The sequence below is a fragment of the Microcebus murinus genome, chromosome 6 (genome assembly GCF_040939455.1).
Source record: "Microcebus murinus isolate Inina chromosome 6, M.murinus_Inina_mat1.0, whole genome shotgun sequence".
Taxonomy (NCBI): Eukaryota; Metazoa; Chordata; class Mammalia; order Primates; family Cheirogaleidae; genus Microcebus; species Microcebus murinus.
In genome coordinates this window covers 45823544-45849616 of record NC_134109.1, presented here as the reverse complement: position 1 = coordinate 45849616, position 26073 = coordinate 45823544, and the positions used below count along the sequence as shown (strand labels likewise).

General features: G+C 39.2%; 1 protein-coding gene and 1 long non-coding RNA gene across 2 annotated transcripts; one reads left to right on the top strand and one right to left on the bottom strand.

Annotated features, from left to right (window-relative positions):
* The first annotated feature begins 2599 nt into the window (after nt 1–2599).
* PTGDR (prostaglandin D2 receptor) lies at nt 2600–13409 on the top strand. Its single transcript, XM_012758014.2, has 2 exons — nt 2600–3560; nt 10537–13409. Exons 1-2 carry the CDS (start codon nt 2733–2735, stop codon nt 10774–10776), a joined length of 1068 nt encoding a protein of 355 aa, XP_012613468.1. The 5' UTR covers nt 2600–2732; the 3' UTR covers nt 10777–13409.
* Nucleotides 7255–24842, bottom strand: LOC142871467 (uncharacterized). The gene is made up of 4 exons (XR_012919723.1): nt 24731–24842; nt 12158–12231; nt 11444–11510; nt 7255–7478 (listed from the first exon to the last, which is right to left on the bottom strand). It is a non-coding gene; the product is annotated as an uncharacterized LOC142871467 (long non-coding RNA).
* Nucleotides 24843–26073: the final 1231 nt, after the last annotated feature.

Sequence of the window (26073 nt, the reverse complement as noted above, 5' to 3'; positions counted from 1 at the left end):
TGGAGGTAATTTTACCATTAACAGGGCCTGAGATACTTTCATTAAAAGTTTCCCTATAAGGAAAAAATCGTTTAGCCTAGTTATTCTGAAAGCTGAATATAAAAATCCATAAGCCTATAAAAGTCACACAACATGACGTTTGCCTTCCTTTATTTGCTGTATGTTCTTCAGTGCCCGCATGCCTTACCCCTGTGCCTGGCACAATGTAGAGCTCAAAAAAATATTTGATGCATGAACAAAGGATACTTTTCTTGGCTCTACAGTGAAGTTGTAAAATAGGATTTGTTAAAAGCAGGGACAGAAGACTCCAAAATTAAGCCTGAGAACAGGGCAGGGTGGACAACAGCAAAGCAGGCAGGAAAGGCAACCGGAAACCCCACGGCAAAGACCAGCTACATTGCCCAGAAGGAAACATGTGGTTTCCTGAATTGCACCCGTTCAAAACCTTCAACCTTTGAAGCATGACATATGTAAACCATGTCAGGGACCCATAGCTGCCCCATCAGTAACACTCTGGGGTTGTTTTTAAGAAGTTGTTTAAATTGTTGGGCTCCTCTCTCCCTAGCACTATTTCTGGAAGGGATATGAAGTTAGAGGCAGCTGTGGCTGAAAAATAAGGCTGCAAAGAATTGAAGTAGGTATGCTTCAGAAGAACAACCCATGCAATGTCCTTAGGGGAAGCATTCTTTAGCTAGTATCCATTGAGTCTCCTCTGGATACTACAGAGGGACTTCAGGAAACTGAACACCCTGAAATGTAAATTGTGTATGTGTGTGTGTGTCTGCCTGTCTAAGGAGGAGACCTCAGCTTTCATCAGATTCTCATGTCTTCTGGTTTTAAGGCCTGTTCCTCCTTCCACTTCATCAACTCAAGTGGGACTCTTCTGAACCCATTGTTATTTGCTAGGGGCTAGAGATGGGGATGAGAGGCAGGGATGAGAGAAAGAGAAGGTGAAAGACAGGGATCCAACCCTATAAAAGGCCTTCTATTGAGCCAATATATGTGAAAGGCTTAGAGATTGTCCAGCATGTACAAGGACCCATCAATGTCAGCTGTTATCATTATTATTACTCTATGCCAAGCACTTCATGTTTTCTCAACCTCGCAACAACTCTATGAGTTCAGCGTAAGTCCCATATCCTATTTATAAAGAAACTGAGACTCAGAGAGATTGAGTAAAACTAACCCAGGGTCACAGAGCTAGTGGTAGAGTTTAATCTAATTTCACAGCTTGGCTTCTTACTCTCCACCCGATAGCCTGAATTATTGGCCAGGCTTTTGGCCTGGATGCAGCCTCTCCATCCACCCTTCAGGCTTTCACATCTAAAACCCAAGGATCCTGCTCTTTCCCTGTCTGTCCATCAGAACAGGCGCAGAGACTAAAAATGAGACTCTTCAAGCCAAGGCATAACTTACTTGCTTTACTTGCTTACATAATATGGCCTCAGTCATCCCACTCAAATTCAACACTCAAAGCAGGGTTCTGAGTGTTAATTAAAGAAATAAATCATACTTATCACAATTAACTCCCTTGCCTTTATGACACAGCCAAGTCAAAGGCCAGAAGGGAAGGAATGTTTTCTAGTAGTCACAAGCCAGAGCTGTGAGAAAGCTTTAAACCAAGTCTACTATTTCCTGGTTTCAAAGTCCATGCTAAAAACTTCAGTTAGACATCAGCTCACAAAATATCCTTCTAACCCACAAGAATCATGGCCATTGCCCGGACTGAGCACTTCCTATGTGCTGGCACTTTATATGTGTTATTTCTATGCCTCAAAAGAGCCACGCAGGCTGGCTAGATGCTGCTTGAGAGGGTAAGCCAGCCCCTCAGGGTCCCACAGGCACTGAATGGCAGAACCAGGCTTGAACCCAGGCCTGTCTGGTGACAGCGTCCATGCTGCTAACCGTTCCCTTCCCACTGGGTCTACATAGTCCCTGTGATTCATGGAACCCAGGGCCAACACCGACTTTTGGTTTTCCCTGAAACCTGGCCAAGGAAGCAAGACAGACTGACTATAAATAGAAGATCCGGGTTCAGGGTCCACCTCTGCTACTTACTAGCTCTGTCACCTTGGGCAGATCACTTAACGTTCCAAGGCCTCAGTTTCCTCAGCTTTGCAATGGAGATGATTGTTAATGCAGCACATTGCACTGATCTAGAAGAGAACAGGCTGAGGCTTAGTTATGCAAATGTGCGTTTCCTTCACCCCTCCATTACCCACTAATTCAAGAAAACTAGGTGGGGCCTTTCTCAGCCTCCCCTCTTGGCTCATCTTCAGAGTTCCTGGCACCCACAGAGTTCCACCACCACCCGCCTCATGCCCCGCTCCTCCCTGGTGGCTGCTGCCTAATTTCAGCAGTTCTTCTCTTGCCTGGCCGGGAGGACTGGTCTTGGGCGCTCAGACTTCTGGTTACTTTCTTCTCCCCTTCCCACTTTGGGCACCAGGGTCCGTCTCTCCTCAGAACCCCGCGTATCACCGCAGAGCTCTTCGCTGGCTGCTCCGCGCTCTGCAGTGGCAGCACCGGGTGCTCCGAGGACAGCGCGTCCCGCCCCTCAGAGAGGGGTGTGACTGAGAGTTTAGATAGGAGGCGGCTGTGTGGAGAACACTCCGCCGCCCGCGGAGCTTCCTCTGGGCGCAGCCTCTGCCAGAGCTGCGCGCCGGACGGCAGGGGGCTCCTCCGCACCCGGGCGCTGGGCCCTAGCCCTCCCGCGGCCGCCGCTCCGGCCCACCATGAGGTCGCCTTTCTACGGCTGCCACAACGCTACCTCAGTGGAGAAGGGCAACTCCGCGACAATGGGCTGGTTGCTCTTCAGCGCGGGCCTCCTGGGCAACCTCCTGGCCCTGGGGCTGCTGGCGCGCTCGGGGCTGGGATGGTGCCCTCCGCGCCCGCAGCGGTCGGTCTTCTACGTGCTGGTGTGCGGCCTGACGGTCACCGACTTGCTGGGCAAGTGCCTCGTGAGCCCCGTCGTGCTGGCTGCCTACGCGCAGAACCGGAGCCTGTGGGTGCTCGTGCCCGCGTCGGGCAACTCGCTGTGCCAAGTCTTCGCCTTCTTCATGTCCTTCTTCGGGCTCGCCTCGATGCTGCAGCTCCTTGCCATGGCGCTGGAGTGCTGGCTCTCCCTGGGGCACCCCTTCTTCTACCGACGGCACATCACCCCGCGCCGGGGTGCGCTGGTGGCGCCTGTCGTGAGCGCCTTCTGCTTGGCTTTCTGCTCACTGCCTTTCGCGGGCTTCGGGAAGTTTGTGCAGTACTGCCCCGGCACCTGGTGCTTCATCCAGATGGTCCACGAGGAGGGCTCTTTGTCGGTGCTGGGCTACTCTGTGCTCTACGCCAGCCTTATGGCGTTGCTGGTCCTCGCCACCGTGCTGTGCAACCTGGGCGCCATGCGCAACCTCTACGCCATGCACCGGCGCCTGCGGCGCCTCGCGCCCTCCAGCACCAGGGAGCTGCGCGTCGGCGAGAGGGAGGCGTCCCCGCCGCCCCTGGAGGAGCTGGATCACCTCCTGCTGCTGGCCCTCATGACCGTGCTGTTCACCATGTGTTCCCTGCCCGTAATTGTGAGTCTCTGGGCGCCCAGGCTGTAGGGCGCTGGGGCGGTCCGGCCGCGGGCGCGGGGCGGGCAGCGTGGAGCGCCATCGACGCGGCGCGAGAGAAGCTGCGCCCCAACCTAGGAGGGTTTGTTGCAGCGCTCCCCAAGCCGTATTCCCTCCACAACCCCAAGATATAACCCAAATTGTGGGGTGAAAAAACGGAAAGTTAGAGAAGTGAAGGGAAAGACCGAGCCTGACGCTGTCTGCTTAGCTTAACAAAACAGCGCCCATTTGGCAGAACTCCCTCCTCTGTGAGGAGAACTGAAGGTCTTATTTGCTCCCCAGACTTTCGAGATGCAGAAGCAGAATTTGCTTCCTTCTTGGCATTACAAGTCCTCTACTCCCTGGCGGCCAGGTGATGTCTTGTTAGACCTGCCCACGATTTTAGTGGTATCAAAAATAGGCTGACGGTGTCTGGGGGTTCTTCACGTGGGAAGGGAAAAAGGGAAGTTTTAATTCTGCTAGAATGGTTTGCAAAGGTAAGTGACTAAATGCACAGGTTTAATTTTGAAAAGCTTCTGGGTAAACTTTGAGGCGCCGCATCTGCTGCCGCCGCCCAGGAATGGTAGTGGTAGAAGCTGAGGCTGTGTTTCAGCAGGTCTTGTGGTTTTGACAACCTGTCTTGACAGGTTTTGTTTCTATCTTGGCAAGTGAGGTGACTTGAAAGCCATTATCTCAAGTTTCAATTTACTAATGGGGACAGTGGTGGAGATTGAATTATCTCGTCTTTTTATTATTATTATTATTTCAGGATGTTATGAGGGTACAAACATTTTGGTTACGTTTTATGTCTTTGCCTCACCCAAGGGTTAGAGGCATACCCTTCCCCTCTACAATGCTCACTGTGTCCTTTAGTTGTGAGTTTACTCACCCCAATCCCCTAATCCCTGGAAAATATTACTACCATGTGAGTACCATAGTGTTAATCAGTTAGTGCCAATTTAATGGCAGGTACAGGTGGAGCCTATTCTTCCGATCTTGTGATACTTCACTTCGAATAATTGGTTCAAGCTCAATCCAGAAAAATGTAAGAGGTGCTATCTCATCCTTTTGAAGGTAGTGGCCCCTGGGGGTCCTGGCCAAGACACCTAGGAGTGGCTGAGCCTTGAGAGACCTTATTCGGTATTGCCTCTCTCCTCTCCTCCACCCCCAGTGTACCTGTTCAACAAGAACAGCATTTAAATACATTAATTACCAGTTCAATGTCTTTGGAGTCCTGAGACTTATATGAATAGGAAAATTTGTTAAGTTTCTTATCATAGTGTAGATGTAGCAATTTTGTATATTACTTTCAATGATGGATGAAGGGGAAATATAAAGTGATTTTCCCTGAAGTCCTTAATGTGTGGGAGAAGAGTATTTATAGCATCATTATACAGGGATAGGATCAGAACTCTCCAAAATAAGTAAATATATCGATACAGATATAGGCATAGATTATATATAGCAGTGGTTCTCAAATTTTAACATCTTCAAAATCATCAGCATAGCTTTTAAAAAGAAAGATGGCTGGGCCCCATTTACTAGAGTTTCTGATTTAGACATTTTTAAAGAACTTTTGTTCTTAAGTTCCCAGGTGATATCAAAGCTTCCAATTCAGGGATCGTGTTTGTAGAACCACCCTCTGAAACAGGAGTTGGCAAACCACAGCCCACAGGCCAAATCTGTCCTGCCTGCTGTCTTTGTACAGTTCTGGAGTTAAGAATAGTTCTTACAAATAAATATTTGCAATGAGTTAGATGATAGGGCCCAAGAGATATGAGCTCCAAGTAAGCTAAAAACTATGCCAAGAAAACCTTTCATTCTTCTCCTTAGATGTGTATTACAAAATAATTATAGTCAGTCATCATTGTTACTTTTACGTTTTTAATTTCATCAATAAAAAATTGTGAAAATCTGTCTTCTCTCATAAGACCTATCAAATATTCATGATTTTGCCTCTTGGCCAGTAAAATTTAAAATATTTACTATCTAGCCCTTTACAGAAAACTTTTACAGACCACTATTTTAGAGTGATAGCTGCACTTACCTATGCTATGATAAAAGCAGAGAGTCAAATGCATGGAAATTTTCATCTGAGTTTGAATTTGAATGTTTTAGTAAGACTAATATTGAAAGCAACATGATACAGTGGAAAGAACAATGCAATTGGACATGTTTGTAAGGGGATGTGAGTAACTCATAGGATATTGAGAAGATTGAAGGACTAAATGGAGTTGAAATTGATTTTCTACAAAATTTGTAAAGTTCCAAATATATGTAATATTGATAGCATTTTTCACAGGAGCCATCATTTTCTAGAAAGGGTAAGGGTTTTAGCATCAGACATGAGTTTGAATTGTCTTGATCACTTACTAGCTTTAGTAGAGGCTTATTTACCCTTTCTGACCTCATGTTCCTCATCTGTAAAATGAGGATAGTCGTATGTGTTCTGTAAAATAATTAGGAAGATTTGAAATTACATACATATATATGTATGTGTGTGTATGTGTGTGTATCTCTCCTAACCTAGTGCTTGGCCTCAATAATTAGCATCACAATTATTAATAAATATAACTTCCATTTATTATTTCTTTCTAGACATAGATAATTAATCAAGAAATATGATATCCAGGTCAGGTGTGGTGGCTCACGCCTGTAATCCTAGCACTCTGGGAGGCCGAGGTGGGAGGATCTCTCAAGGTCAGGAGTTTGAAACCAGCCTGAGCAAGAGCGAGATCCCATCTCTATTAAAAATAGAAAGAAATTAATTGGCCAACTAAAAATATATAGAAAAAATTAGCTAGGCATGGTGGTGTGTGCCTGTAGTCCCAGCTACTTGGGAGACTGAGGCAGAAGGATTGCTTGAGCCCAAGAGTTTTGAGGTTGCTGTGAGCTAGGCTGACGCCATGGCACTCTAGCCTGGGCAACAGAGTGAGACTCTGTCTCAGAAAAAAAAAGAAAGAAATATGATCTCCGCAATAAACAGTGTTATATAAAAAAGCTAATTATGTAAAGTGACCATCAAGGCACTTTAAATTAGCATTTGTATTCTTGAATAAAAGGGACCATTCAAATTATTGCATCATATATAACTAGGTAAAAGCCTACATTTAAATATTTCTAATTCTGAATTCCTATTTTTTAAAATTATTATATTGATAAGAGAAGTAATACAAGGGATGTTCCAATTATGATCAGTGGATCATAAACAGAATATTTTAAAATAATTAAATGAAACTTGCTGTGTATTCTGATTCCACATGTTCATTTGAAGAAGAGAAAGAAAAAAACACAAAATAATGATTTAGACCATGCTTATATGCAATATAAAATCACAGCACTAAAGAATACTGAGGAATTATAATTACTAAAACTGTGCTAAAGAAACGTTCCAAAATTTAAACTTTCCTAAATACTAAAAAAAAAAAAAGGAAGAGATAGTGTTATCTAGTCTAAGGCAGTGGTTCTCAAACAATTTTTTGTCTAAGGGCACCTTTATACTCTTACAAATAGGACCTAGACAGCTCTTATTTATGTGGATTGTATCTATCAGTATTTATCATACTAAAAATAAAGCTAAGAAATTATATTAATAAAAATATTGTTACAAAACAAGATAACAAAATGTACTTGTGTTTTTCCATAGGTACAAGGAAAAACTAGGATTTCAAAATGATTTAATGAACAATAGTAAGATTACAGAGATAATAGGGTAAATAATAAAATCATGTTAAGAGCACAGAAGTATTGAAAGTCTCTGAAAATGCACATATGTATACCCTCAACCTACTATATTACAAAGTAATACAGAAAACACAAGAATATACGAGCACATAGTCCATTAGTTGTGGCAATGATGATGTCATCACATGTCATATAGCTTCTGTAAAATTCACTGTTTACCTGTGAAAGAATGAGAGTGAAAAAGGCAAATAGTATCTTTTTATGAAAATAGTTTTAACCTCATGGACCCACTGAATGGGTATTGGAGCCCCCCCCCCCCCACACACACACACTTTGGAAACCACTCTTCTAAGGAATGGAGCTAGCAATTGGAAAAATAAGGCTGTATCTGAAGGTTGGGGGAAACAACAACAGCTTACCCATAAAATAAATATTTCATTAAGCTGGCAAAAAGTTTGTTGGAGTATGATTTTTTGTTAACTTTACAAGAATGCTGGATTAGAATATGATACTTAACTAGATTGAATTTTCAAATTTCCAATTTGATACAGCAGGAAGAAAGTATAGAGAATATGGCATGAGCTTTATTGGCATTTTGCAGTGTCTTATCTAAAGCATATAACATATTTTCATCAAAATTATTTTTACCTTAGAAGACCTGAGTGTACTAGAGGTTGGTGAGGGCGTAGAGATGGATGAGAGAGGGTGAACGTGTATAGATTAGATGTTACTGTCGAAAGGTTTGAAAACCAGGTAAAGATTGATATGAGTTGGTGTAATCACTTACTTCAGAATCTATGGAGTCAGAGAAGTGAATAGAGGGTATTCCACATGCATGGAGGTAATTCTTGTATGTGCACAATTTTAGTAGGCAGAAAAAATGGGGTGGGATGTTCCTTCCACAGGAGGCTGTTAGAGGCATGTAAGGGATGGTAGGCAAGAGATGGGCCCAGGGAAAAGGGTCTGAAGTGGCTTTAAAGGGAAAGAGCAGAGGGCGAGGTGTGGGGTGTTATGGTGGGTGGACTGAATAGAAGAGGGCCTCAGAATCGAGAGGGGTCTTCCCCAGCAGGGATGTCCAGCCACGGAGTTGGCAACAGCAGTATTTGTTGTTCAATGACTCCTAAATCCATGAGAGGGCACTCTGCTCTCATAGGTCCTTTTTATGGAATCTGAGTTACTGTAAAAATGCTGGATGTAGAATAATAACACTTCCAATCCAAACAAGTGACTTGAAAATACAAATAACCTAATAGAATTGATATGAATAAATACTGCTTAGAAATAGTTTGTTTTAATTTTACAAATATCATTAAGTTGCTCAGATCCCAACTAATCAAGCATTCTCAAATAGTTGGAGTTACATTTTGCCACATTCTACTTTGAGCAGAAAGAGGCTAGTGTGAAACAAACTCATATAAAGAATCTGCTTTTAAAGTCAATTTAAGCATATAGCCTACTGTCATCTGTGTATCCATTCATATCTGGTGCCTACCACGTCCAAAGCACTCTATAATATGTATTGTGGGGATTTCAAATGAGAAAAACATCACATGCACCTGCATAACCTATAACACAGGAGGGAGAGTAATGATCATGGGGAGTTTAGAGGAGGAAAGGATCCACTCCTAATTGATAAAATAACAATGCTAGCTAATTATTTAGTTCTTATTATATGCTAGAACTTGTTCTCGAGGTTTTATTCATACCATCTCATTCAAACTTCACCATAATCCTAAAAAGTAGATACACAGTGATCCTCATTGTAAAAATTAGAAAATAGAATAACTTGCCTAAAGTCACACATTCAAAGAGGGGACTCTAACCCAAGTAGTCAGACCCTACAGCAGATGTGTATAGTCACTGCCTCAAAGAAGCTTCCTAAAGGGGATAATATTTGAGGTGGACCTTGAAGGGAGGTAAGATTAGGGCATGTAATCAGTTTCCATACCTGTAAAATGGGGATAATGATCACACTTCATAGGATTTTTGTAAGGATAAAATGAATTTTTTTTGAAGTAATATACTTAAAACAGTGGCTGAGAATAGTAAGCTCTATAGGGCATTAGCCATTAGTAGTAGCAGTAATAGTATTAAACAGAAAGGATGGGAGAGGGCAGCCAGATATAAGTAACAGCTGACCCCAATGAAAGCATCTTCCTAAGTGCATTAGATTGGAGTGGCTGAACCTGCTGAAATGCTCTATAAAGAAGAAAGTAGGAAAGCTAAGAAAATGATTATGGGAAAATGCATCTTCTACAGAGATGTTCCTTGATTGCCTTAAATGAGTCTGTTCTCTTATCCATATCCCTTCCTACTAATGTTGAGTTTGCATATTTTCTGTTCCATTAGAGTCCATGTGTTCCATTATAGATTTAGAGTTTCAGTATGCATGAGAAATGTAATGGCAAAAACAAAAGGTGGCCGGCCTTAGGCAGAGTGGGAGGCAATGGTAGTGCTAGTCTAGATAGCAGTGTTGGCTGAATGGCCAGGAAAAGCTATACTTTGAGGCAGTTTTGCAGGGCTCTGAGGAGGCTGCAGAGACCTCAAGGAAGATGAAGACAATAACAGTTGGTTAGACACAGGTAAGCAGCCTTATATTTTTGTGCGTGTTTTCCCCACTAGCCTGAAAAAAAGGATGTCAGCCATGAAAAGGTAACAATCAAACTATGCTAAGAGTAAGTAGAGCAGTTTACATGAGTTGAACAGTTCCTCTTTCAAGTTACCTCATGTCTTTTAATTGTTTGTTGTATTTCTTGTCTCTTCACATTGATTAAAATATCTGTTTCACTGGTATCTCCATATATGTGGCTTTCATAAATGTGATTTATTTCTGAGCGAACTGATAAAAGAGGATAGGAAACAGGCAGAAGAAAGAAAGGAGAACTGAAGAAAGTATGGATTGTAAGAATACTAGCTGGAAAAAAAATTTGCATTTATGGAAGCATGGTGACCCTGTTTGTAAAAGACTCAACAGATGCTCATGGGCTGGCAGGGACCTAGGAACTGGAGCCCAGCAGGTAGAACAGCCTTCAGGGACTTACTCGGACTGGGTCTATGTTGTGTGCCTCAACTTGCACCCACTTCCCAGGTCTGCCCCCACCTTTTGGGCTCCCCATGATCACCCAGCAGCTGCAGTGGCCTTAGCTGCTTATCAGTTCACCAAAAATGAGTATTCCAAGCTAAATTGCAGTGTTCTTATTACAGAAACTTAAGTAAGTGAATTTATTGCTGCTATCAGCCTTTCAATATCATAATGGAATATTTTTCTTCAAAACAGTATCGTGCTTACTATGGAGCATTTAAAGATGTCAAGGAGAAAAACGGAACCTCTGAAGAAAAGGAAGACCTCCGAGCTTTGCGTTTTCTGTCTGTGATTTCAATCGTGGACCCTTGGATTTTCATCATTTTTAGAACTTCACTATTTCGGATGTTTTTTCACAGGATTTGCATAAGACCTATTATGTATAAGAGTTGGCACAGCAATTCCTGCCAAACTAACATGGAATCCAGTCTGTGACACTGTTTTACACTCTCTGGTAAGCTGAGGAAAATATTGCATTTTCAGTCAAAGAACCATGTTTTTTTAGAAAAATCTTACAATTTAAATTCTTAAAAATTATTTCCCTTAACCAAAGCATCTAAATATATTTTCAAAAGTACTTAACATATCATAACACTGTGTTGTCACTCTATAGTCATGAACCCCTTCAGTGCATTTTTTCATTTTCTGTTAACAGCAACTAAAATTTCAAATATTATAAACAATGTTAAAAGTTGTAAAGCAATGATATTAATTGTCCCAACGTTTGTACTTGGTGGCCCTAATTTTTGGAGAGGCCTTGAGATCTATGCGTCTACAGTTATGTGATGGATGTTTTTAAAAAGCATAACAATTTCTTACCCTATTCATTTCTAGTGAAACCTGATTCTTTCATTTCATATTATAATTGCCCTGTTTAGTTCTATTCTTTGCCAGTTGTTCTAAGGATGGCCTAAATTATAGATGCCCCTAAGAGAAGTGAAGTGGGAAATATGACCAGGTCAGGCAGTTGGAGGGGCCTTCCCCAGCCACAATCTGGGGAGGACTCACTGTCTCATGTGGACATGAGACATTGTCCATAAGTGGACACAAGGCAAGATATGACCATGGCATACATCCCAGACAAAAGAAAATTAATTTTTACCTTGTGAAGTTCAATTTCTTTTGTATTGAGGCAGGGGTGTCAGTAGGAATCAGAATTTGGGAGTAGGCTGCAAAAAAATGTTCTTTCAATTTTTAGAAACTCCATTTTACAAAAAGTTTTAACATATTGATGGAATCTTTGGTGGAAGGATTTATGCTTCTTTGAAAAAAAGTGATGTGCAACTTACCAGAGAACCATGTTTACTATTTAAAGAAGCCAGGCCATTTAAAGAAGCCTGGCATTGGCAAGAGCGAAAAGCCCACCCAGGACTTAGTTGAGGGTGGTGACGATGGCCTTAACATCTACCTTAACAGCTACCTATTACAGCTATATTCTGTTCTTTGTGGAAACAATAAGATCTTATTGAGGTTCCTGAGAGCTACACTTTCAAAACTGGAGCCGGATGTAGCTCAGAAGGAACGTAACTGAGCACTTTAACTGTAATTTAAAAGTTTACAAAGCAACGTGAAGACCTAAGGGGAAGAGTGGGGAAATGAAGCTGCAGCTGAAAAGGAGACTGTAAACCCAGTGTGCAGGTAAGAGCTTTCACTTGGGTAAAAGAACAGATAGGGGAGGGAAGAGGGGTTTCAGCATCTCTGGAGATGCTTTGTACCCCACATACTCGGCCTCCGAGATGCAGAGCCTGCTACGTTTAAGGGGTCTCGACGACACCAGCCAGCAACCCCATCTGAAGACAAGAGTACAAGTATTTACCTTGTTTCCAGCTTAGCAGCAGCCTCGTTTTTTTCACCTCTGGTTGTTCCAAGTATCTCAGAGATGGCATAAACCTGGAGATATATATATGCAATTTTTTTTGTATAGCAAAACTGTGAAAAAGCCAAATCAGGAATATAAGAAGTATAATTTGAGAGTATGCCATGATGAAGAAATGTAATTGTTTTTAAAGTTTAACTTTCATCTGTATGTTTAATATATAAGTATATGTGTGTTTTATTGTCAGAGGAAATGCATCATTTTTGTACCCTCCTTTTGGCAGGTGTGTTATAACTGTCCAGATAACTTGAAAAGGTCCCAGATGAATCAATAAACATAATTTTGTAATATTTTGCAGAGGAAATTACTTTTCTTCAAATGAAAGGAAAAGGCTTGGTTTTCTTTTTTGAGCAAACAGTTGCTGGCAATATTTCATTCCCTAGCAGTTTAATAGTATGAATTTTTATATATTTTCCTATTAGCATTTATATGTTATTAAACAAGTTGTCATAGATTTATTTATGAGGAGACTTTAGTGCTCCTCTTTGTTTTTTTCCAAAATCTAGATATACCATCTTGATGAAATCCATGTTGAGTTAAAATCAACTCCAGTGATCTTCAGTGATTTATTCATTAGTTCATTAAATAATTGACACAGACCCTGTGCCAAGCAGTTGCTTAGGTACTGAGGAAAAGAATAAATAATACTCAGACCTGGTTCTGCTCATTGTCTTCTGGGGGAGACAGGAATGTGAACAGTTACAATACAGCATAGAAATTCTCAGTAGTAAATGCACACACTGAGTACCATTCAAAGAGGAGGCCCAAACTAGGGACGATATGTAGAGTTGTCAGGAGAACTCCACAGGGGAGAAGATGCTTAAGTTTGGTATTGAAAATGGGTAGGAATTTTGACTCCAATTGAAAACTAAAAAGAGCACAAAGAAATAGTTTATATAAGAGGAAAGGCCAGGAGTGGTGGCTCACACCTGTAATCCTAGCACTCTGGGAGGCCGAGGCAGGTGGATTGCTCAAGGTCAGGAGTTCAAAACCAGCCTGATCAAGAGCGAGACCCTGTCTCTACTAAAAATAGAAAGAAATTAATTGGCCAACTAATATATACAGAAAAAATTAGCCGGGCATGGTGGCGCATGCCTGTAGTCCCAGCTACTCGGGAGGCTGAGGCAGAAGGACTGCTTGAGCCCAGGAGTTTGAGGTTGCTGTGAGCCAGGCTGATGCCATGGCACTCACTCTAGCCTGGGCAACAAAGTGAGACTCTGTCTCAAAAAAAAAAAAAAAAATATTTTCAAAATCCAGCCTACTCAAAGAAGTGCAAAAATTAAAGTCAAATTTATCAAGGACCAACAAAAAAATTATGATTCAATAACAAAGAGGTTATTCTAAGAGGAACATTCATGTTCCCCTAGTGTGTTTGTAAATCTGTACAGCCTTTCTTGATAGCAACCTGACAGTGTATATCAAGAGCCTAAAGTGTTCTTTCCTATTGCTCCAGTAATTCCACTCTAAAATTCTCTCCCAAAAAGCAATCAGTGGTCCTGGACAAGCAGCAGCATCATCACCCGGAACTTACGAGAAATGCAGGTTATCTGGCCCCCACTCTGACCTACTGAATCAGAATCTTTGGGGTGAGGCCAGCAATCTATGCTTTATCTTCAGGTGATTCTCATGCATGCCCTTCAGGTGATTCTCATGCATGTTAAAATTTGAGAACCACTCCTCCACACAAAAAATAAAAAGACAAGAAAATATGCAATAGACTCCAGTTTTGTTTTGCTGACTGCTGATTCTCGGATCGTTTCAGTTGCAAGTAATCGTTCACACTTGAACTCCTATAGCATTTTATCTGTAATGTTCTTAAGGAAGTCACAGCTTTTAAATATCTTTACTGGCAGCAGTCACTGATTTCTTTCACATGTTTAAAGTTCTGATAGCAGTGATGAGACCTGTCTCACCTACTTGGCCCATGGAAGTAAAGATGCTCCCTCATATGTGCTGTTTCTTTGGCCTCTTGTGGTCACTTTTTGGGCCTAAGCCTGACAGTTTTTCTATGTGAAAGAAAACACACTAAAGAGGCTTCATTCACAAAAACATTTTCAGAGATTATATCTAAGGTGAGCTTTCATTAGGGATTTAATAATATTTTTTAGCTCTCTGAAGGATAGAAATCACCATTAAAATATTTAAAGCTTTTCCTAAACTTTGTAATTTGATCTTTTTGTATGTTTCCAGGAATACATTATACATTTCATCTCCCTTTCCATGCATTAAAAGCCTGGAGGACTAGATAATCACCTATTTTTTTCTTATTTCTCCTAGGAACTAAGATATGTACTGTAGAAGGCTTATAAATATACTATAAACATATATTGAACAAAAGGTGTTCTCTCTCATCCCCAAAACATAAGTATATTCAATAAGGGGCTGCTATGACTTGGTCATAGTTTCCTATGTACCTAATAAATGTTGTTATTCCAGCATATAAGGACTTTTCTCTTAGGCCATCCAAAGGTGAAAATAACAAATGCAGGAGAAAATATTTTTGCTCTCTATTTTTTTCCTACTGTCATAGACATTATGGAAATTAACATCATATGTGTTTCAGTTTTATCAGGAAATAGCAACTCATAATTAACAAAATTAATAATGTAAAAATTTTGTGTATAGGCAATAATTTTAACGTTGTAAAACAACTTTGTCTTATTGAAACAGTGCTGAGTGGCACTCTTATAATTATTCTCTTGAGTGAGGCTGGAATTGCTGGTCTGGGTGTTCCCAGCATGGCCTCTAGGTGGGGAAAGCTGCACTTGCAGCGGGGTGGTACTGTGACTAGGGCTTCCCCTCCCTGCCTTTCCACAATTGCCTAACTCAGTAGAATGAATCAGCAGGTCTCACCTGATATCAGCAAGGTGAACATTCCAATCTTCCAGACAATTTAAAAACTGCACAAACTCAAGAGTCAGTTCACTCTTTAAAATCTTTGCAGTGAAGGTGTATAGAAACCTATTGTGCTCTAGTTACAGAGAGTATGAAATCAAATGTAGGGAGAAGAAATAAGCTTGATGTTTTTGTTTGCTGTGATACTTAAATGCTTAAACCAAAGAGGACAATAAAGCATAGTCAAGTCAAATATGATAAGAAAGTATATTTTAAGTCAGGTACATAGGGTCTTATGATGATCCAAATGTTATGAAAGCATTTGTAATCTAATTGGAAACTGAGGACAAACTAGAAATTAAAAAGCATACAATGTGGTGCAAATGTTACCAAATGATACAGTCGGGGGCATAGCTTTTAAAACACCGAAGCCCCAAATCAGAGATAATTGATGTTTAAGATTAGTCTAGCAGCGCATTATATAGAGACCTGGGCAAACAATGAAGTTGGTAGCCTGTCAACAATTTCTTATCATTACAAAATAGCATATAGAAATGTAAGTGCCACAAAACACAATTCATAATAAATTGGAAAAGACTTCTTTAATTCTCCCCAAATCCCAGAGTTCTCAATTAGATTAAAAAGATGAAGTGCAAACTGATTATGATTATAGCTGATTATGATTGATACATCCAAAATAAAATGAACCCCCACAAAGCTTAAGATAAAAAGGGGATCAAAGATCTATCGTTAGTGAAAAAAAATCTAAAGCAAAGTAGAATTTAAAGCAGTAAGTTTTAAATGGTTAAATGGTTAGCAAGTCTCAACATATGACTACAAATATAATTGGTAGTGAATTTATAGCACTGAGTTAGTTTGACCAAATAATGTGGCAATAAAAGTACAAAGGAAAAAACTTTAGAAACATGAGAAATCAACATAACACTATTATCGTGGATGATTTTATGCTCTACCATCAATCAAGGTAGATCAAATAGACAAAAAGATGTTTGTTTAAATATATTTATATTTTTGTTGCCACATCACTAAAACTCAAATGGAATTTTATCAAATTGGCAGGGTATGTTTAGAATGGACTGTTTTTAAGCATAGGCTATGATATAGACCTGTAATTCTTCGGTGACCCTAGAGGCACTTCAAGAAAGACATGGAGCAGGTCATACCAAGGTGTATCAAGAGGCTTGAGTGACTTCCAAAGATACATGCAATATGTAAAATGATATGGGCAGACAAAATGAACAGTGTTTGAAATACAGGCCCCAAACCCAAAGTCATAAAGACACAATCTCTGACTGTTAAATGTAGATTTGTGATCCAGCTGCTACATGCATTCAGAACTCTGTATCGTACCATCAAGGATGAGTATTGTCAGGATTTTATTTAGTTAGTAATGGTTAGCAATCCTCCAAGGACGTGAGAAGCCAGCTAGTGAGTTACATCACTGGTCGTAGACAGCTTCTGAAAGAGCTGCCAATGATCCCTGTCTCCCTGTCTTCTGGTATTCGTGCCCTTGGGTAATTCTTTCCCCTCAAGTGTGAGCTAGAACTAGAGACTTACTTCAAATGAGTGGAATACAGCCAAAAAAAATCAAGGATGTTACATTCCAGATTAGGTTACCAAAAAGCCTTCCTTGCTTGCATCAGTGGAAGCCAGTTGCCATGCTATGAGCTGTGCCATGGAGGCCTCTGGCCAGCAGCCAGCAAGGAAGTGAAGTCCAGCAACCCAAAGGAACCAAATCCTCCAACAAACACATGACTGTGCTTAGAAATGGATCCTTCTGAGCCCAGCTTCGAGCTGACTAAAGCCCCAGCCAATATCTTGACTGAAGCCTTGTGAAAGACTCTGAGCCAAAGTCACAGGACCCAGCCAAGAGGCACCTAGACCCCTCACCCACAGAAATAATGAGATGGGAAATGTTTTAAGCCAGCAGTCCCAACCTTTTTGGCACCAGGGACCAGTTTCATGGAAGACAATTTTTCTACCGACCAGGGGTTGGATGGGGGGGGGGGATGGTTACAAGATGATTCAAGCACATTACATTTATTGTGCAGTCAAAGCTCTCTGCCAATGATAAAGTGTATTTGCAGCTGCTCCCCAACGCTAGCTAGCATCACCATCTCAGCTCCACCTGAGATCATCAGGCAAGAGTCTCATAAGGAGCATGCAAACTAGATCCCTCGCATGTGCAGTTTACAGTAGGGTTCTCACTCCTATGAGAAGCTAATGCCACTACTGATCTGACAGGAGACAGAGCTCAGGCGGTGATGGGAGTGATGGGAAACAGCTATAAATATAGATGAAGCTTCCCTGGCTCACCCACTGCTCACTTCCTGCTGTGTAGCCTGGTTCCTAATAGGCTACAGACCACTAGTGGTCTGCAGCCTATGGGTTAGGGACCACAGTTTTAAGCCACTAAATTTTGGGGTAATTTTTTCAGCAGTCACAGATAACTAATACAATTAATTGTAATTCCAATTAAATTAATGGATATCAAATTATACATAAACCCACAGCATATTTTATTGAAAAATATGACACATGAAATATTTATAAGCCTTGATTGTATACTAGGCTACAAGGAAAATCTCAACAAATGTGAGAAGAAAGTAAAAGTACATTTTCTCTGATTAGGAAATACATTTTTATTCAAGTTGAAACCAAAATAATCTCTCTAATTACATGGAAATTTTTCTTCTTTCTGTATATATCATACATACTAAACAGTGCAAACAACATGCATATAATTTTAAATAATGTTAATAATTATAAAGTGAATATCCATGTAGACAACATGTAGGTCAAGAAATAGAACACTGCTGGTACCAGAAGCACCTGTGTGCCTTCCCTGATTATAGTCCGTCCCTCTCCCTAGAGGTAAACCCTGTCCTGATTTTTGAGAAATCATGTTTTTGCTTTTCTTTATTTTACCACCTATGTGTGCATCATTATATAGCCATCTTTTTCTAAGCCTAGCAATGTGGCTTTCTCAAGCCGAGCAATATGTCCTAGACCAGAATTCTCACATGCAGAGTCTAGGACAAGGAGTCCGGTGCATGTGGCATGTGGAGTTCCTGCTCTCAGGGAAAAATTAGTGAAGGCAGCAGCATAGGGCAAGGACAGGAGTGAAACAAGGATGAAGTCTCAGCCGCAGTGCCTGGGCCCAAGGGGGTTTCTGGAGCTTGACTAGCACTGCAGTGTTGGTCCCACCAACACACCTGTGGTCAGTAAGCCATTGGCCAAGGTGTTTCGGGGGGTACTCTTTGAGCCAAGGGCAATTTTCTAGAGAAAGGACCAGTTCCTCTGAGCTATTAGCAACCAATACTCACAGGAGCTGGAGGTGGGGACACTGTCAGGGAATAGGAGATCTGGATGGTGCCTCCTACATAGTATCTTTGTGAGATTCACCCTTGCTGTGTGTATAGCTGTAGTTCATAATTTTCATTGCCAAACAGTATTCCACCATATGAACATGTAACATGCTGACAACGAACATTTGCTGCTTTAACTATTTTTATCATGTCCTGTGTTAGACATGTGTAAGAATATCTCTAAGGCATATACCTAGGAGTGGAATTTCAGGGTTGTAGGATAGGTGCACCTTTATTATATTATAAAATTATTTTCCATTACACTACCACCAGCATTGTTTGGTAGTTTCCATTGCTTTGCATCATTGCCAACACTCCTATTGTTAGATTTTATTTTAGCCACTCTAGTAAGTTTGTAATGGTATCTCATTGAGGTTTAAATGTATTTTCGTTGTTAACACTGATGTTGCATACTTTTTCATACTCATATTGGCTATTTGGAAATCCTCTTTTTATAAAGCTTCTGTTCAAATCTTTTGCCTAATTTTTAAATATGTTTATCTTTTCATATTGATTTATAAATGTCCTACCTACTGTTACTTTGTCAGTTATATGTGTTGCAAATTTTTTTTTCCCATTCCATAATGTCTTTTCACTCTCATATGGTGACTTTTAATGAATAGAAATTTTTATTTTATGAGAGTCTAATTTATTACGTTTTTATTTTATGGCTAAGCTTTTTATGTCTGGTTTGAAAAATTTTTTCCAAACCTGAAATCATGAAACATTTTTCTTTATTTATAAAAGATTTATTTATAGTTTTGTCTTTCACTCTTGGATTTTAACCCACTTGCGATTTATTTTGTGTACAGTGTGATGTAGATATCCAATTTTGCATTTTTACCATATAAATAACTGATTGTCCCAGTATCACTTATCAAAAAGTCCATCTTTTTCCTATTGATATTAAATATCATCTCTGTCACATATCAAGTTTCCAAATTTGTATGTCTGTGCTTATTCCATTGGCCTATTTTCTTAGTTACTGTAGTTTGATACTACCTGGTACATTAAATCTTTCTACCTAGTCTTCTTTTAAGTGGGCCCTGTTAATCACAGTGCTTTGTATTTCAGTATAAATCTTAATATAAGATTGATAAGTTTCACCAAAAACAAAAATCTATTGGGATTTCCATTGAGATTGCACTGAATTTATTGATTAATTTGGTATATCTCCCAATTTACTTATGTCTTTTTCAAGGTCTCTTTATAAAGGTTTCAACGTTTTACTGACATATAATATAAATAGAAAAAAGTATACAAATTATAAGTAAACTGTGAAATGAATTTTCACAAAGTTAACACCTAACTAATCACTACCCACATCAAAAAATGGAATACTACTAGAAGCCCAGACACCTCTAAAATCCCCTTGTATCTATGTTTTCATCCACAAAGGAAAACCACCTTACTGAGTTCTAATACCATATATTAATTCTGTCCACTTTCTTATATAAATAGAATCGTTCAGTGTATTCTTGGTTTCTTTCACTTAGCACTATGCTTGTGAAATTCATTTATGTTGTTCAGAGAGTGATATTTTATTCTCTTTGCTATAGTGTGTAGTATTCCACTGTATGAATTTACCACAATATAGTCATCCATTCTATTGTAGATGGACATTTGAGTTACTTCTAATCGAGGCTATTACAAATAGTAATAAGCATTCTTTTATACATCTTTTGGGAATATATGAATGCATTTATATTAAGGATATAATTATGAATGTAATTGCTAGGTCATAAGTTTTATACAGAGCAAATACTGGCAGTCTTCCAAAGTGGATTGTGTCAATGTATACTTCTACAGCAGTATATGAAAGATCTAGTCAATCCACATGCTCATCAATACTTTCTATTTCAGTTTAGCCCTCTGGGGGTGTATAGTGGTATCACACCGTGGTTTTACTTTGCATATCCCTGATATGCACCTTTTCATATATTTATTCTCTTTTGGATATCCCTTTTTGTGAAGGATCTCTTAAAGTCTTTTCCCCACTTTTCTATTCGGTTGTCTGACTTTTTGCTTATTGATTTTCAGGCGTTCCATAATCTGAATCTATTAGGTTCTTGAGTTTGGGGCAGTGTGTGGCAAAATTTTTTATAATGAATCCAAATCTATTTGGTCCCTGGAGTTCAAAGTGAGAATTGAGATAGCAAAAGATACCTGAAGGCACTGTAGGTCTGTTCCTGCTGATTCTGACTTATGGTACCTTGTTTTCTGGTGAGCTTGGATATTATGAGACTCATATTTCTGAGATTCCCTGATGCCTAAAATGACAGTGCCTTCCTCCAGGGGGACTTGCATTCTCCAGGCACCAAGGGTCAGTCCAGGACTACTTTAAACCAGCTCAGGGATAAGGCTTTTGGACTCTTCAGGTGAAGGGAATTGGGGTTACAGACTCACAGAGACTGCCAGCACATGCTTGTAACTTCCCAGGGATAGGGTTTTTCTTTTCTTTCTTTTCCCCTCCTCACTGTTCATCATCAAGGGACTTTTTTTTCTTAAGATCTCCTGAGGGGGCGGTGGGGAGGGGATTCAGGAGTGAAAGTAGGTTTAGGTTTACTTCTGATTCATTCCCAACCTAAGGAAATAGCCCTTTAGGGCCCTGATTCCGGAAGGTTTCCTATTAGATTCTCCACCTTTGCCAGAACTTAAGACTTTTATTTCTGAACTTGTGGACCCTGAGAGAATATAAAAATAAAACCCAAGTTTCTTTAGTTGGTATATGTTCTCAGAGGCAAAAGCAACTTTTGTATTTGCTTTTCCCTCTAGATTCTTATTGTCAAATCCTTACTATCTTATCACCTTTTCTCATGCTTTTGAAATTTTATACAGCATTTTTAAGTTGTTTTCAACTGGAAGATTAGTATAAATAGTCTAGCCTGCTACATTACCCAAAACATAACTCAATTTAAGTTTTCAGACTGTCAAATAACTATGGGAATAGGGATGGAATCCCTTAAATGAAATAACTAATATTATTTAGTAAAAAATTAAAACAAGATCGGTTAATATAAAAATGTACAGGAGATAGTCAATCCTATATTTTAGAAGTAAATCATAGCAATTAAGTACCTCTAATATTAAAAGAGAGAGAGAAAAGAACACAGATCCTAAGCAAACAGGATTAAAAATGATAGATACATGAAAGAATGAGAAAAAATATAAGTAAACTAAAAACTGATCCTTTGGGAGGGGGAGAGGTAAGGAAGACAAGCTTAAATTAATCAGGAAAGTAACACAAAACAAACACAATTAAAAATAAAGGGGATATGACAATGACAAAAATTAGCGAATGCAGGAAGGTAGTAGGTGCCAGTAATTTTCAAAGTCTGCTCCCTAGATCTGTAGGGGAGCAGGGCACATGAGAGGAGCAGGCCAGGCATCAAATCAGGAAGGGGCCAAACCCTTCCCCATCGGGGCCACCCAGAGCAGTTCCACCTACATTGATACTTAGACTTGGCCAAAAATACCACCCCTAGTTTCAAGGATTCTCTAGAAGGACTCACAGGATTCAGCATATAGTTGTACTCATGGCCATGGTTTATTACAGTGAAAGGATACAAAGGAAAATCACCAAAGGGAAAATTTGCATGGAGTGAAGTCAGGAGAAAACAAGTCCCAAGCTTTCTCCAGCCTTTTCCCAGTGGAGTCAGTCACACCAATATGCTTCATTCTCCAGCAACAAACTCACAACACTGGTGCAGTGTTGTCTATCAAGGATGCTCATTACAGACTTGGCACCTAAGGTTTTGACTCCTAAGGGAGTTGGTCACATAAGCAGCCTCTTCCTGGCACAGACCAAAATTTCAGACTCCTAGAAGGAAGTCAGGTGTTCAGCATAAACTATGTTGTGTGCACAAAACAGTCCAGGCACAGTAAACCGCCCTTATCGTGTAGGGAATGGCAGGAACCCTCCCCAAATCTAGGTTTCTATATGTCAACCACATGCAGGTGACCTTGCAAGCAGGCCTTTCTAGAAATAGCAGCCTCGGGCCTGCTATGTTAATTCTTTCCTACATGCAAAATTTTGTAAGAAAAAAAAAGCGAAGTATCATTCTTAACTGATATTGTATATCTAGAAAATATAAAGGAATCAAACTATTAAAATGAATAAGATAAATATGACAATATAAAATATATAAAAATTGGTCACATTTTTATATACTAGCAGTAACATATACAAAAACAAACAAACACAAAGGTCCTGTTTGCAATAGCAACTAATATATAATGTCTGGAAATAACTTTAACAGGATATGTAGTAACAACATGAAGAAAAAATTAAGAAATGTAAAATAAGACTTGAGAAAGTAACTAGATGATTCTTCCTGGTTAGGAAGACTGAATGTGAAACTAACAGTGTCTAAAATTAATTTAGAGATAATCCCATTCAAACTCTCTACTGCTTTGAGTCCCTTAAAAAAAATGTTTTTTTGGGTTTTTTTTTTTTGCCTACTTTGACAAAATCATCTTAAAGTTCACTCGGAGAATAAAAAGGGAAGAAGATTCTAAAAAAAATACTTGTGGTCAGGTTAGTCCTATCCTATTTTAATCATATTACAAAGATATAGTAATTAAAACAGTGTGGTAATTGTACAAAGAATAAACTAGATTGATGAAATAGACAAGTTGAAATATGACCTTATTATATGAACAAAGAGCATCTCATAAATCAAGGAAAACAAAGGTTAGTCAGTATATAAAACAGGCATAACTGTTTAACAATTTGGAGGACATTAATCTAGACCACACTTTGTTTTTAAAGAAAGCCAACTATATCTCATCTCAGTACTTCAAATGGCCATTGTATGACACATAATTAAAACCAAGATGTGTTTGGCTCTGAAAATGATTTACAGTTACAGTATTATATGCTACTTCTATATGTCTAAAAATAAGTAAAACAAAAGGGCAAACAGGCCTGGAGAAAATACTGCAAAAGGTTAATATTTTTATATATGGATAAATATATATAGTTGTGCATGGCTTAATGACAGGATACATTCTGAAAAATGTGTCATTAGGCAATTTTGTCATTATTGTACATCATAGAGTGTACTTACACAAACCTAGATGGCATAGCCTACCACCCACCCAGGCTAAATGGTATAGCCTATTGCTCCTATGCCACAAACCTACAGTATGTTACTGTACTGAATAGTATAGGCAATTGGAACACAAAGGAAAGTATTGATGTATCTAAACATAGAAAAGGTACAATAAAATATGGTATAAAAGATTTTTTTTTTAAATGGTACACCTTTTCAGGGCACTTAGCATGAATGGAGCCTGCAGGACTGAAGATTGCTCTGGTTGAGTCAGTGAGTGAGTGGTGAGGGAATGTGAAGGCCTAGGACATTACTATACTCTACTGTAGCTTTATAAACACTGTACACGTAGGCTACACTAAATCTATAAAAATTATTTTTCTTTATTCAATAATAATTTAACCTTAACTCACTAGATGACTACCGGCATACATTCAGTCCATCATTGACTGAAACATTGTTATGAGGTGCATGACTGTATTTTATCTTTACATGAAGCAGAGGTTAGAGTAGAAAGTAACCTGTCCAAGGCTGTGTGGCCTTGGATAAGTTATTTAGCTTCTCTGAGCCTCACTTCCTTCCTTCTTGTAGGTTGTCACAAGGATTAAATATATGTAAAGCTCTTAGCATAATATTGGACATATTATGGTTGTTTAACAAATGATAGCTAGTTAGTAGTGCTGGTGGTAGTGGTAGTGACAGGAAGTGCTCACGTTACTAAATAAGAAACTTAGCTTCTCCAAAAGAGAAATGCATAAAAAATGAGAACAGACAATTCTCAAAGGAGAAAATAAAACTCATAAACTTGGGGAAATGTTCAGCCTCACCAAAAGTCAAAAAAATTCATATGAAAACAATGTGATAGCATTTTTTTGGCCCACTGAATTACCAAATCACTTTTAAAACAGTAGTACCCAGTGTTGGGAGTATTGAAATTGGTTATGTTCATATATTGCTGATAATATATAAATTGGTACAACCCTCTTAGGAATTGCAGTGTAAATATGTACTATCATTTCAAAAAAGATCATATTCTCTGATTCAGCAATTTCAAGGCTAAGATTCAATCCTATGAACAGAACCACAAACATGGAAATGCTACACACACATAAAAATGCTAAGTGTGGTTGTTCTTGAATAATTGGAACAATATAGCAGTCCAGCAATAGGGGGAATGATTACAATTTACTCAGTAGATATGATTACTACAATGTTACTACATAGAAAATACTTACAATAAGAGAAAGCAGGATGTCACATTTTATGTGTATTGTATAGCAGACAAACTGGAAGGACATATTTCAAATTAGAAATAGTAATTATATGAAAGTGATATTATCATAGAGAATTGATACCTTTATAATTTTAAAATTATAGTTAATTAAAACTAGATTTTGATGATTATTTCTAAATAGGTTCTTTTAAGTGACACCAAAATTTAACCTCAAAACTCTTGACAAATCCTGATAGCCCTGAATTTTTATATTGTTCCTCTAGAGGGAGCACAAGTACTTAAGATGCTTCATAACCACAACTTGATCTGTTTCACAACAGTCAACAATTTTGAGAGGTGCAAGAAAGCACACTAGTCTTAGAAAGATACAGAAGACAATCTCTAGCTAAAAGCCATTTAATTTCTATTATTAGTGCTGCTTTTAAGTGACACAGACTTTTTCCATAGAATATATTAATATAATCTTTTTGAGTTGAAGTTCTCAGTGGAAAGGAAGATGATAAAAAGGAAAAGAAAATCAAGGATGAAAACTACCTCAAAGCCCCAATATTACTGAGGTAGCATTAAATAATGTTTTTTATTTGTTTGTTTTTAGTATCCTATTAAGGTTGGGTTCCACGGAGCACCAAGAAAAGAAAGTAGTTGTAGCTTTGATGTTGGTTAATTTGGCTAGAGGTCTACCCAGGCAGGAAAAATCTGAACAATGATCCACTTTGGTGACTGAAGCGTGTCTCTCCTGCTATGCCAATGGCAAAAGGAGATGAGGTTTAGCTTTGGACAGTCCTCAGGGCTCAGCCACTTTCTAGCTCTGAGTCCACTCTAAACATTCTCATGTTTGTTGGATTTGAATTTCAAAAATCCTAAATAAGGTGCCTAATCTCCTTCTTGTAACCCAGTTTTCTCTCAAAACTACTTGGAACTAAGTACAACAGGAAGAGCCACAGCTTCTTCAGAAGTATTTATTCCCCATCCATCTTTATATGCCCAGAAAACAACAAAGGCAATAAAAGATGGGGACAGTAGGAACCTACAAACTTTTTTCTGGTACTTGACTTGAACAATAAGAATCTTCTCAAGTAAGATAATAAGTCCTAGCAGCTCTTTGGGCTAATAGGCAGAGGAGCAGCAGGTAAGACTATTTCTCATGAGATCCAGAGGTAGAAATGCCCCATAAAACTCTCTTATTTGGGGATGGCTTGTTCAGGAATCTTATTCTCTCTATTCAATACAGTCTGATAGATAAAATAAAAGGCCAGGATCCTGGACTACCATCCTAGCTGTGGAGTCCTTGCCCCAAAGGGAGGTGCTATGCTTCACTACCTGCCTGTAAGAGTCTCCTCATCC